Raw genomic sequence first — 13,910 nt, 5'->3', positions numbered from 1 at the left:
CGTGATTGGCTGTTTCTGTGTTGAACCTTATCAGCATTGAACATCTTTGTGAAGATCCGTAACAGGTCACTCCACAATAGTGCCCAGTGTTGACATAGGGGTATCGGTAACGCAACTTAACAGCAAAGAATGCTGGTACAAACAACCACGGCAGACATAATGGTGCACTCAAAACTGCCTATTATATAAAATTTCAATTTGAACCGTGATTCAGGAACTATGGGAGAATTTGATTTAACCCTATTTGGTATTTGTTTTCAGAGTGCGTGACATTTCCCTGCCAGATAATGGTGCGTCTTTTCCCCGGGCAGGACTGTTGAGACTAATAACACCAGGTAACAGGGGGGGGGGGGGGTATTGTTCCGAGCTCTGAGTTTGGCCCAAAAAGACAAAGAGGGCAACGCAAAACAAAAACCTTCCTGTTGTTCCTCACAAATCTCCCCCAGGACAGACAAGAAAGCCCAAAGAGAAACAGGATCTGGTCTGTGTTTTGTTTCATGCGGGATGCACTTGGCAACACAGAAGCACAGCTTAAGAAGGTTTATCTCTTTCTTTTTGTTATACTTTATTAACATTTTAGATACATAACAAAGTGTTGACAAAACATAATACAAATTCACAAACAAAAACAAAACATAGGGTAAAAACACATACCAAAAATAAACAACAACAAACTTATAACAAGCTTCCAGACAGATTACTCAATTACATATATATTCTTTCAGGAATTATCTCACAATAGCCCTATCTCAGAGATAAGTACAAGTAACATGAATAAGTGACCGGAGTAATATACTACATCAACTAATGTAGCCAGGTAGGTCAGAGCTGCTGTGGAGTTAAAGATATATTGCACTGCACTAAAGCAGGTCCCCATGTTCTCTCAAACCTTTCCTCTGTGTTGCCCTTGTGTTGATGCAGTTTTTCCCATTTGAATAACAGAGATCAGAGCAGTTTGTGTATCATAAGGAAGCTTAAGAGTCTCTGCAGAGCATCCAAGGATGGCCAGATCGCAGTTTGGCTGAATATCTACAGAATAGGCTCTTGAGAGCCACTGAAAAATGTTACTCCAAAGATTAAACAGTTCAGGGCAAAACCAAAAAAGGTGCACCAGTGAACCCTCAGCAGTGCCACACTTGAGAGGAGACGATGGGAAAATACGGCTCAGCTTTGTTTTTGAATAGTGCAGTCTATGCAACACCCTGTACTGGATTAATCTATAATGTGAATTTATAGAAGAGTTAAACCGAGTCATTGTTGGTTTATGCGACACAAGTGGACACAGCGATAGGAGAGAGATCTTTTATTCACATCTTTAAACACACAGGTTCTCGTATAACTTTTTCACGGTAGCCATTTTGACATGAAAGAGTAGGCGAACATGTGTTACAGATCACAGTGAGAGGAACTAACAAGACAAACCTTCATGGACCATTTCCCGTTTGCATCCCCAGTATGAGGAGGATGTACCAGTTGGATCCTTTGTCACTCCAGGGATGGAAGGAGGCATTTGTCAGCTGCATTGCTGAGGCCTTTGAAATGAGACGGCCATGTCGCACCACCCTGACGCCATCAGGCTCCCAATGCAGCCTCTGAAGTCTTCGGCCCACACACCCAACAACTGGGGTTTAACCTAAATAGAGAGGAAGCTAATGATGTGATTGGCAACACCTGCATTCACCTACTGTTTCATGTCAAAAATGGCTGGTGGTGACAAAGGTCTATTTCCTCTGTTGTCTGGGTTTCAATGGAGTGGGGGGGGGGGGGGGGGGGCAGTTACTCGCAAGGGCGTAAATTGAGGTGTCAAGTATGTCATGGGAAGATGTGAATTCTTCTACTGGTTCACATTCGAAGAAAAGAATCTAGTCAAGGATGTTACCGCGTGAGAAAGTGTGTGGCAACTTTAATTTTATACATTCACGTCAGATATGATGTCGCAAATACAAAGGTTGTTTAATGAGTGCGTGGCCACTGATCTTTGAGGCAATGGTAATAGGAATCATTACAAAGAATTTATACAGAGTTGATACATAGTCCATGCATAGCTTATAAGCCCAATAAACTGTACTTCCATAGTACTGGGTCAATGGGTCAGTACATTACTCAATACTTCTTGATGATTTAAGGTGTGACAGACGAAAAAATAAAGAAAAAAAAAAATTACCTGGTGAAAAAGCGGTGATGCACATAAAGAAGACACCACTGAAGATGGCAAGAGGGTGTGAGGTGATAAAACAACGATATCTGTGTATCTTGCAATTTCAACAAAGGTGAAGTCAAGTAGGTGAGGAGGATTCCAATAAATTAAAGTAAGTCAATGGGATATCTCGTAACTCCTCTGAGTGTGTTCCTGTGGGACTACCCTGAACAAATACAGATTAAAAAAAGGTACATTAGGATGTAAAAGTTTTATAGTAGGAAGTCATAGGTTTAATGGCCATTGCTACATTGCGTCCCATGTGAGTCTCTAGGATTCAGGGTCGTTAACTGATGAAAGGAAAAGTCTCATACACTTCGTCAAAGCTCTGGAGACCATATCTGCAACTAAAGAGGTGAATAAATACTCAATGAAGATAACAACTCACAATTCATGCCTTGCCTTTGTGTATCACATGAGCTTTGAACAGTGGTACTGAATTTTGTGCGAGTGAATACCCAGCTTTCCAACTTGCTGGGAAAACCAGGAGCTGTGTATTTGTTTACACTAATGGGAGGAAGCTTTTGATGTCAGCCTGGTCGATTGGTCAGCTGGAAGGGACTGCAAGCTTTCACACTACTCCTAAAGTTTCCCCCAAGGCCTCCGGAGCTCCATCGGTATAGGCTTGGTTGGAGATGGGAACGTTGTTACATGGGTTGAAATACACATTCCTCAACCCACAGGCTGCTGATGGCAGCTTTTTTATAAGCTCAGGCATCACAGGGCGACGTATAAAACATGTAGTGACAGTTATTACCAATGATTTATAGAGCTATCGTAGATTGCTCCTGGATGCTTTACTTCCATATCACTAGATCTGACACTCAATAAAAATAGCATAGTTTAATGGATGTGTTTCGGAAATACTCAAGCTTTATCTTTTACAGTGTGGAAAAAATGCCTGAAGAGCAAGACTTTATCTTCTAAAAGAGTTCACAAGCGTGAAAAAGCATTTACATCCTGAAATCAATTGGAAAACCTGAGACTGAATTACTAAATATTCATGATTAACTTCATGAATAAACAGAGACTGATTTGAAACTGATACAAGGTGAGGTTGTGTCTAACATAAACTAATAGCTCTGAAAACCACTATCAGGTAGAACCAGGCTTGTGTCTGTGAAGACCTGTTGACTCTTTGCACTGAGCTTCGAAAACCAACCAACTTCCTATTCCTCTTTTGTCGAGCCCTGTTATCTTACAGTGTATGCAAACAGGAATATCACAGTAATTATAATGTTAGTTTTTTCCTATGTGATGCATATATGATACAATCAAGTTCAAATGTGGCTCTGTGGCAACTTGAAAGACACATTTGATTGAATTAGATTGTAAGTGATAAAAATGTTAACGGTCAGAACAATAATGATTTTTGCATTACTTGTTCTTCGTACTTAGCACAGTGTGTTCTGTATTAACTTTATTCAGGAAATAGATCATTACTTGTGTAGCCGCTCAGCAGATAAACATCACATCACATCGGAAAACAGACCAAGCCAATGTGACTTCATAGTACATCTGTGCTATGGGACACTGTCAATGACAAAAGTCCATTGTGAAGAGTATTCTGAGCATTATACTCCCATTTACAGAGAGACCATTTTAGACCAGCCACTACACAAACAAGATAGAGCAGCAGGCTCTGTCCTCTTCACAAAGCCTATATATAACTCTTGAACAACAAGAGTAAACTAAAGAGTAAACTGTGAAGCACCTTAGCACTGGTTCTTGTATTGTGCTGAAACAAATAAACATTTTTCTGAGAGCCTGTTCCTCATTTAATTATTTTGAATTTACAAGACTGCCTGCAATTCCTGTCACTGGCTGTCTCTGAGTTGTCTCGGTTAGATAACACAGCTCTACAGCTCGCCCCTGTGGATACGCCTGTTGAGGCACGAGATGGAATAGAACCACCACACACGTGTCCTCATCGTGCACTGACAAAACACCAGAGAAACAACAGCATGACCTCTGACACTGTTCAAGTCAGGGGGTGACTAATCTAAAAAGAGGTATTCAGTGGTGCCATCATCAGGGCCTCCAGCACAGAGCTGGGATGACAGCAGACTGGTGCCCATGTGGTGGTGCTCCTCTTACCAGTGAGGAATCTGAAAGTTAGTGTGTTGGCAAACAGACAATGAAATCGAATTTAAGTTAGTCAGCCAGAAGTTGTTTATTCTGAACTTTCTGACCTTTAAGGTGTTGACCAGGCTGTTGCAATGAGCATGTTCTGATTATATATGAGGTGCAGTTTTTTAAAATACCTGCAGGGATGCATCACTGAAGCATAAGGTCTGCATGTACTGTATTTAACAGCAATGAGGAACTAAAATGACAATAGTGCCTAGCTCTGCCCAAGTCAAATTTAAATTCACTAGACCTGGATTTACATATGGTTTCACCCTGTTTAATGTGCCAGGTGTTCTATAACTTTGGCCTGTATTTCCGGTGTAAACATTTGCCTGCAACTTAACATTTTGTAGCTGTAGAAATGTTCAAAGTTAAATTGCCAATTCAGGGCAGCCTGGTTGAAATGACTGGTCCAAGAAACCAGTGCAGTTACTGATGAGCACCCCCTTGTGGGCAAAACCTAAAGTGGCTGACTAACTGAAATCAGTGACTGCCACCTAGAGAACATTGCAAATTCATCTATTCAGCAGCTTGTATATTTTAAGCTAAAAAAACCGGCCATCTGCGATTAATTCTTTATGGTAGATTACTTTACAAATGTAAACAGGTTTTTATAACTCATCCATTTCCACCTGGTTGGTTGACAGGTAGAAAAATAAAAACTCCAGCAGTGTTAAGTACTCAGATTACAATCTTGACAAAAGCAGAATTGGTTTCAAGGATGTTGTATTGCAGAGGCAGCAAGTAGCTCATTGACGAGTGCAATGACAGACATTTAAAAATCACCACCTACAAGGTTTTATTCAATCACATGAAAATCTTTAGATTCTCTGATGGGAAAAAAATTAGTCAATGCACTACAAATATTTTATGTTACATAGATACGGTTCATTCAACCTCTGACTCGGACACGGACTGTGCCCCACCAAACAAACATGACATGAACAGCTTTGCCATGTTCTTAATATCCAACTCTCTTGTCTATCAAAATATGCTTTGCACAATACAGTAAAACGTGGCACCTAACGCAAACTAAAAGACGGAAAAAAATAAAAACAAAAACATATGGATACAAGTGTATTTTTTTTACAAAAGGTAAAATGAAATCATACAAACTGTTTAAATTTACACAATGCATCTGACGAAGACTCATATTTTTTCACAGCAAACTTGTTTGCCAGACCATTCCGTTTTACTCCTTCGGTAAAGTAAGCTAATAAGGGCGAGAGGTGCAGTTTGCATTTGGGACATTCAGTACTCGCACGTACTACTCGAGTTGAAAAGGTCAAAAGTACCATTCTGGCACACAAGGATGGGGAAAGTTGCAGGATCTAAATAAAGGGCTAAAATGCCCATAAACAGTTAAATATTTATCAATGACGCTTTGTGGAATGTCCAAAAGCTCTGAAAACTGATGAAACCAGAGTCCATTCAAAAAAGTAAAATAGACTAATGGCTTAGTCATCAAACTTGATTTTCTTCCCCTGGGGTTTGGCGAATCCACCGCCGCCTCTTCCACCTAAAACGAAAAGACAACTCAGTTCAACTGCCAGCACAGATGTACAACAAAAGTTATATCAATGTTTGATGTAATGAAAATAGATTTTTATAATCGTGAGCCCCTTAAACCTTAACACGGGTATTGATCATTGCTCATCAAAATCAGAAATCATACTGCCAACTTGTTTATTTCAGTATTAGAATTATTTTTACTATGGTCCCCAAAGCAACTATGTTGTCCCTTACCTCCAAATCCACCACGGCCTCCTCTGCCGCCACCACCACGGCCGCCGCGATCACCGAATCCGCCACGGCCTCCTCTGCCGCCACCACCACGGCCGCCGAATCCACCACGACCTCCTCTGCCGCCGCCACCACGACCGCCGAATCCACCTCCGCCAAATCCACCACCACCTCGGCCTCCACGGAAGCCGCCTTCGCCCTTGGGCCTGGCATAGTCCAGAGTCACTCTGCTGCCATCGATCTCGCCGCTATCCATTGCCTCCTTGGCAGCTTTGCAGTCATCTTCATTGTCGAAGTCAACAAAGCCAAAGCTGTAAATTTAGAAAATTATCAGTTAGATATTAGTTTTTTCCTTTAGCTGCATCAAGGTGTATTGTGTTGTTTATTTCACATCAGACATAGGCAACTTCCACTGAGGAAGCTGTCGGTTTAACTGTGAGTTTGCTCTACTTCTCAAGCGAATCCACTCTGTCACTCGTGGACAGAGCAGTTTTCACAAGAAGCATCAACAGTCAGAGGGAACATGTACGACTCTTCACTTACCCTTTAGATGATCCAGTGTCTCTGTCTGTGACTATCCTGGCTGCGACAGCACCGTCAAATGAGTCTTTAAGGGTGGAATCGTTTGTGTCCTCAGAGAGACCCTTGACGAAGAGGGTTTTTGTTGGACCTGGACAGGGAAGCAAATAATTTAAAATCTAGAGATTGTAAAACCTCATTAGACTGCATCAAAAGCAAGCAGAGGCATGAATGTCACAGCGATTGAGGATAGAACCGGCAGACGATAACACACACCGGTACCGAAGACATAGCATTGTATTCACTTTTCCTCCGTACATTTCACACATGGGTACTTAACAACCACATGTGTGCCAAGAAATGGAGGGTATGTGGATATATCTACCTAGGGTAAAAACAATCTGTGGTGGTGAAAGGGTTCAGTACAATATGAACAGAACACCAGGTCTTACAGTAATCATTTAGTTTATCTGATTTGGTCTAGAATTTCAGTATGACCACATGTTCAGTTTGACAACCTACCACTGTTTCCTCTTCCACCGTCTCTGCCAGCAGAGTTCTGGCTGTACTCCAGTCTGATTGACCGGCCTTCGATTTCTGAGTTGTTGAGGTTGTCCATTGCATCCTTAGCTTCTTCTGCGGTTTCAAACTCTACAAAAGCAAAACTAAGAAGAGAGGTATACATAAGTTGAAGGTCCACATTTTACAAATAATATACATCTGAGTTTTCAAATAATATTTCTAGTTGGTGCCCCCCCTTATATGCAACTAGGGCAAGCCTTTTTTAACTTTGCAGTGGCTCTGCTTCTCGTGAGACTCCTAAAAAATCATGGGTATTATTAAGAGCTCATTAGAATGTTGGAGATTATATCTTAAAGAAATAAAAAAATCCATTGGATGAAAGATAGTCCCCTGAGGTTAATATAATCCGATGCTTACCCTTTGGGTCTGCCATCTTTCTGTGGAATCCTTATAGACACAGCTTTCTCAAATGATGCTTGCAAGACTTCCTCTGTGGCACTGAAGGCAAGATTATTGACGACCAGTGTTTTACTGGAGGCTCCTGTTACTACAAGGAGAGAAGGGAGGAGATGACCATTAGCTTCAGATAGGGCATATAAGAAATCAAGCTTAACAGTACATTTCAGTGCACTAAAGTACCATTAGCATTCAGCACTAACTCCCAAATTCTGAGTCAATGAATTACACCTGTCTTTGATATCCAAAGGTATCATAGATTAATAAAAATGTTAATTTACCTGGTGCCTTGGCTCCTTTCTGGCTCTTGTCTCCAACAAAATCAACCATGATGGATCTCCCCTGGACGTCAGCTCCCTGGGCCTCTTCCAGCATCTTCTCTGCTTCAGCCTCAGATTTGAACTCGATGTAGGCAATGCTGTCAACAGAAAGTTAAAGATTACTTCTACAAGCAAAAACTAGATTGTGTTATAATGCAAATGTTGTGGTGTAATCTTGAGCAAAAGGTTAATTGGGAGTTATTTGTTTGCTCTTACCCTCTGTTGGAACCATTCTGGCCAGGAGGTAACCTGACATCAACTGAATCTGCAAAAACTTCCTTCAGGTCCTCAGGCGTTGCAGAGAAGGGAAGGTTCTTCACAAACAGTGTCCGTGCGTCTCTCTCTGTGGGACATAAGACAATGTCAGCAACGGTACTATGGATCAAAATTCTTTCATAACTTTAATCAACTGCCAAGAATGAATGCCTGAAGTGCACCAGCGCTTTATTAGATGTGCAAAAAAACTTTGATGGGAGTCATACCTTTCTTTCCTTCCTGAGAGTTCTCTTTGCTGCGGGCCCTGTCCAACTTCAGCTCTTGACCCATGACCTTCTTGCCATTGAGCTCCAGTGCCTTCTGCATGTCCTCCTCAGTATTAAACTCCACATAGCCGAATTTCCTGATGAGGCAAGACATTAACAATTACACTCTCTTGCTTGAAAAGGGAAGAAAGATTCATTCCGTGGCTTATTAATCTATGCTCCATGGGTGACTTCAGGGATGACAGTGGGAAAACACCTTTCCATAACAGGAAAACTATGAAAAGTCAGATCAACACCAACTATCAATGGTATTGATCTGTGCATGTATACAACACCCTAGATTAAGAACAAATTGCCACCAGGAGTGATTGCTGAACCTTTAGAAGTTTCCTATGCCATTTCTGACCGACTAAACATAGATTAGAGCAAGCAGAGGCATGAATGTCACAGCGATTGAGGATAGAACCGGCAGACGATAACACACACCGGTACCGAAGACATAGCATTGTATTCACTTTCCCTCCGTACATTTCACACTTGGGTACTTAACAACCACATGTGTGCCAAGAAATGGAGGGTATGTGGACAAATCCACATACGTTAAAAACAATCTGTGGTGGTGAAATGGTTTAGCTCATATGAACACTATGCTGCAGGTCTAACCATCATCATTTACCATTTCTTTTTAAGTTTCCTATGCCATTTCTTACCAACTGTAAACATAGATTAAAGCTTTATGTGCGTTTTATTGGTTGCTTACTTGGATCCACCTAACCGCACATCAGCAACATCAAGTTCGTTCTTCTCGAAGAACTTCCTCAGGGCTGATTTGATCTCGTCAAAATCCTTGTTGGAGTTTAAGTTTCCGATAAACAGACAGAATTCTGAAAAATGAGAGTGAAATTCAAGTTAGTTTCTTTTTGTTGAAGATTATCTTATTAAATCAATAGTCCGAGTTTCAGAATAATAAGGTGACATCACAATTCAGTATTAAGTCCCTTGTTTGTCATCATAAAATGTTTAAATTTGATTGCGGGGGCAGGTCACACTCTTACCTTCTCCTTCTGCCTTAGCTTTTTTAGCGGGGGGTGTGTCCTTTTTGCTATCGGCCTTCCTCTTTCCGGAAGCCACTGGGGTTTCTGTGGAATTATGAGGGTATCATAATTAAATCATGCACAATGGTTGATATCATTTCAGAACAGTGAGTATCTACAATATGTGTAGTTAAATTTTCAAATTATACGTCAAACTCGAACGTGTCATCGCTGCCATCAAAACGTTAAGTAAAGTAATTGCTTTTGGAAAAGAGGTTTGTCCATCCATCCCGTAGTCTTTCAAATTGTAAAATGCCCCGTAGACATTTACCCCATCAGCGAAACTCACCCTCTTCATCATCTTCTTCGTCATCATCATCATCCTCCTCATCTTCATCAGACTCCTCCTTGGCCTTGACCATGCCTGCCTTCTTTCCTTTAGCAGCTGGAGCGGGAGCAGTGTCCATCTCCTCCTCAGAGTCTAAAATCAGTAATTTTGACAAAATCAGACCTCCATCTTTGACATCACACATCATCCGTTTAACTCCCTTGTTGATCATCAACAAGGTCCTTACCATCTTCCTCATCATCGTCATCAGATTCCTCCTTAGCGGCAGCCTTTGCAGCGGGTTTGGCAGCTGCTTTGGCTGCCTTCTTGGGAGGTGGGGCCTCTTCTTCTGACTCCTCCTCATCATCATCATCATCCTCATCGGACTCTTCGGCCTTTGCTGGTGCCTTGGCAGCAGGTTTAGCCTTTCCTGCCTTTTTGGGTGGTGGGGCCTCTTCTTCTGACTCATCGTCTAGACACAATACACTGATATTAGTAACTTTAACAAATTTATAACATTTCTTCTTTGAAACACTCATTAGACTGCATCAAAAGCAAGCAGAGGCATGAATGTCACAGCGATTGAGGATAGAACCGGCAGACGATAACACACACCGGTACCGAAGACATAGCATTGTATTCACTTTTCCTCCGTCGTTTCACACATATGTACTAAACAACAACATGTGTGTCAAGAAATGGAGGGTATTTGTATACATCTACCTAGGTTTAAAAAAATATGTTATTCTGACATTGCACAGAACACCATGCTGCAGGTCTTACCATCCTCATCAGACTCCTCAGCCTTGGCAGGGGCGGCCTTGGCTTTAGCTGGTGTTGCTTTAGCAGGGGTCTTCTTTGGTGGGGGGGCTTCCTCTTCAGACTCCTCTGTAGAATGAACACAATATTTAAGTCAATATAAGATATTGTTACACTTATTAAAACAATCTGAATGTAATGATTTGATATTCAAGACATGCAGTTGGACAGTCTACGTTAAAAAAAATATGCCCATCCAAAAAGCTGAAGTAGCTTTATTTTTGATGACTGTGGAAATTGTTGAAAGGTGTAGGTAACGTGTTAACAGCACCCCCCTCAGGTCACCTCATTATCAAGGCTACATCTCAGCTAACTCAGTATGTCTTACGAGCAGACGTGCAAGCAGACGTGCAAGCAGTGAACCCAAAAAATTTGCAAATCTACACTGTTTATCAAGTAGTTCAACTTTGTTCAAATTTAAAAAATGACCCATACAATTAGTTTAGACACAATATCAATTTCTCACCAGAGTCGTCATCATCTTCACTTTCAGCCTTCTTGGCAGTAGTGCCATTTTTCGCTGTTGTGGCTTTAGCTGGAGTTGCTTTCTTTACCACTTTAGCTGGAGCAATCTAATTGAATAAAGGGAAAATAGGTCAGGTTACATACATTGTGAAAAACACCCAAAAACATTTAAATTGTTAATGTAAATATACCGCACCTCTTCCTCTTCACTGCTCTCCTCCTCACTTGACTCATCCTCCACATCTTTGGGGGGTGGAACGGCCTTTTTCTTCTGAGCTCCTTGCTTGGTTGCTGCTGCTGCCTGGAAGGTAAAAGCAAAAAGGCAAAGTTAGAATAAGAACAATCGAATTGAGTATAATCAAGATAATGTAATCCATGGGGCTAATCAAGCGTGTTTGCTAACATGGCCCCCCCATGTTAGCAAACACGCTTGATCAGGCTACACCATGTGGTACACAGATAATACAAACTCCGACTTAGGTTAAATAACATATTTATTATAATTTAAACAATTATTGATTAAGTATGTAGAGCATGAGCCGAGTTCGGCTGAACGTGTGGCGGGTAGATCTGTGGCTGTGGTTTGTCCACCTCGTGTGTCACTCGGAGCAGGCGCACAGCCCACGTGGAGCCCAGGAGGTGGGGAAGCTAACGCGCTGGGTTGCGCTGCAGCTGGAAAACGAGCTTTAAAAAACCCACGAATAAAGTGAAAAAAATGCTCTTAGATTTGGTGTTCAACGCTTATGTCAAAAACCGAAATACGGGACTATATTAAGTGCGCCAACAACTCGAAGTTAAGTCGCTTCCGCTCCGCGCTGATGACCACCATGCTAATGCTAACAGTTTACCAAATACGCGTTAGCTATATTCGTACCTATCGTGCGTGTTTAGCAGCACCTGGGCCGCGGGATAACCCATCAAATGGTTTGTTTAATTAAATCCATCAACTGCGTGCGTGGGGCAACTCGCCGATTAAGTCGAGAGCGCGCATGTGTTTGCCATTTTGTGGAGGCCAGAGAACCGTCTGCTAAAAAGGCACCAACATGGCTGCTGCACAGTGAAGAAACGTCGAGTGAAGATGGGAAATTACGCCATTTTAAATTCACCCGATTAAAACACGCACATCTCCCGCATGGGTTTAACGCACATTAAACAACCAGCCGCGCGAGGAGAGGAGACATTTTGTATCTTTCTCGCGTTCTGGTTTTCCTCTGACACGCAGTGGCGGCGGAGGCCTCGCGCTAAAACACATCTTCGTGCATGTCACGGTCCACACGCCGTTGCGGGTTAAACAGACGCGAGTGTGTGTGTGCGGTGCGTTCTCTTACCTTTGCCAACTTCACCATGGTGTTGTCGTGTGTTTCTGCCGCACACAATGAACGGGACGTTTGAAGACTGGGAGCGGAGCGTCTATCGCATGCACGTGGCTCGACTGACTCTCTGGGACATTGGGCAGGAAAGAGAGACGGAGGCGGAGACGCGCTCCTTACTCTCCTGCCCTGCGCGCTCCCGCCGACACCGCCCACTCGACCGCGTCTCGCCCAATCAGCGAACCGGGGTCGTCTGCGCCGTGCCCGCGCCTCGCCTCCTCAGATTCAAGCGACATGGGATTCGAACGCCGCACGAAAACAAAACACGCCTTTGTTAAAGTGCGACGACGAAACACGATGTTTCACGTGAAGTAACGTCAAACGCATCAAAAACACCGACGCTCTTTAGATCTTCAATCGCACAAAGGAAAGTCTCCATCTTGTCCCGTGTCGTCAGAAAGAACAAGACACAGGCTGACTTTATCTGCACGTGGTAGTTTTTATCGAACATAATATATAAGTATTGTTAGAAAAACTACATTAAAAAGCGACTACGCTTTTATTAGTTGTCTGTTTTCGCAGCACAGAGCGTCTTTATGTCCTGTGCAGCTGTTTACTTGAACCACGTGGTCTGGGCCATTTGCCGTGAAACACATGTGGCTCTCACCACGTGGAGTAGTACTGCGTTGTAAGCTGTGTTGCCCAATAGTAGTTGTATTAGTACCTTTTATGAAGTACTTTTCGAATATGAATTGCTAGAGTAGTTTGACACAGTACTTCACTTGTGCTGCTGTGTACTTCTATTTATAAGAGGAAAATATGGGCAAATGTTTAATCAAGATACACTGTTTTATATCAGTCTATGTTTATAATTTTCACAATGAGTGACATGTTTATATTTAGTTTATGTTTAAAGAGTATTGCTTGTGAGTGAGTCTTTTTTTATGAGCAGAGAATGACAAAACAGTTTACAAATCAGAGGTTGATGTGTTGAACCCACTCACTGTGCATACACAATGCATAATAATCATAGATATATAGTGAACCTTTGCTATATAATAGAAATAATTTATTGTCAGTTTACAGCAACAAAGAACTAATTTAGAGCTGGTATTCTGAAAAACAAAGCAAAATTATAAAAAAAAAACAACAACTTTAAAATCCCAATTAGACACAAACAAATACATATGAATACTTTAATCTAAAATGAGGACCTTTTAGTTACTGCACAGAATGGATATTGCACATAAAAACAATAGGATTTTTATGTAAATATATCATATTACTGAGGTGGTAGAGTTAAGAGTTCTGTTGACCTAGTGAAAAAAATTGTTTCTTGAGTATATTTGTTTGACTTTAGTTGTACAGCCTTCTTATTATATCATGGTGTTATAATTATTGACATTATTGTTTGATTGCCCAGTCCAAAGGAAAACAATGAACTTGTTTTTTATGTATAGTATTTGTGATAAAGCAGATACTGCCTGTGTGTATGTGTGAGGTAGAAAGTACTCCAGTCAGTTTATTCCCAGGGGAAATGAGCAGCACATTTGAGTAATTAACCCTCAACACCACACAGAGGCAG

The 13,910-nt window shown here is 41.7% G+C and overlaps 1 protein-coding gene and 3 non-coding genes across 4 annotated transcripts; all 4 read right to left on the bottom strand.

Moving 5' to 3' along the window:
- Positions 1-5,036: 5,036 nt before the first annotated feature.
- Positions 5,037-12,496, bottom strand: ncl (nucleolin). Its single transcript, XM_062395058.1, has 16 exons — positions 12,344-12,496; positions 11,212-11,316; positions 11,017-11,122; positions 10,515-10,619; positions 9,979-10,203; positions 9,753-9,884; positions 9,425-9,508; positions 9,130-9,253; positions 8,370-8,506; positions 8,104-8,230; positions 7,849-7,985; positions 7,529-7,658; positions 7,112-7,254; positions 6,614-6,740; positions 6,074-6,381; positions 5,037-5,846 (listed from the first exon to the last, which is right to left on the bottom strand). The coding sequence occupies exons 1-16, from the start codon at positions 12,359-12,361 to the stop codon at positions 5,785-5,787; spliced, it is 2,070 nt and encodes a 689-aa protein (XP_062251042.1). The 5' UTR covers positions 12,362-12,496; the 3' UTR covers positions 5,037-5,784.
- LOC133961363 (small nucleolar RNA SNORA57) lies at positions 6,819-6,956 on the bottom strand. Its single transcript, XR_009921997.1, has one exon. It is a non-coding gene; the product is annotated as a small nucleolar RNA SNORA57 (small nucleolar RNA).
- Positions 8,809-8,946, bottom strand: LOC133961350 (small nucleolar RNA SNORA57). Its single transcript, XR_009921986.1, has one exon. It is a non-coding gene; the product is annotated as a small nucleolar RNA SNORA57 (small nucleolar RNA).
- LOC133961351 (small nucleolar RNA SNORA57) lies at positions 10,300-10,436 on the bottom strand. The gene has a single exon (XR_009921987.1). It is a non-coding gene; the product is annotated as a small nucleolar RNA SNORA57 (small nucleolar RNA).
- Positions 12,497-13,910: the final 1,414 nt, after the last annotated feature.

This window comes from Platichthys flesus, chromosome 9 (genome assembly GCF_949316205.1).
Source record: "Platichthys flesus chromosome 9, fPlaFle2.1, whole genome shotgun sequence".
NCBI lineage: Eukaryota > Metazoa > Chordata > Actinopteri > Pleuronectiformes > Pleuronectidae > Platichthys > Platichthys flesus.
This window is presented reverse-complemented; position numbering and strand designations above follow the sequence as displayed.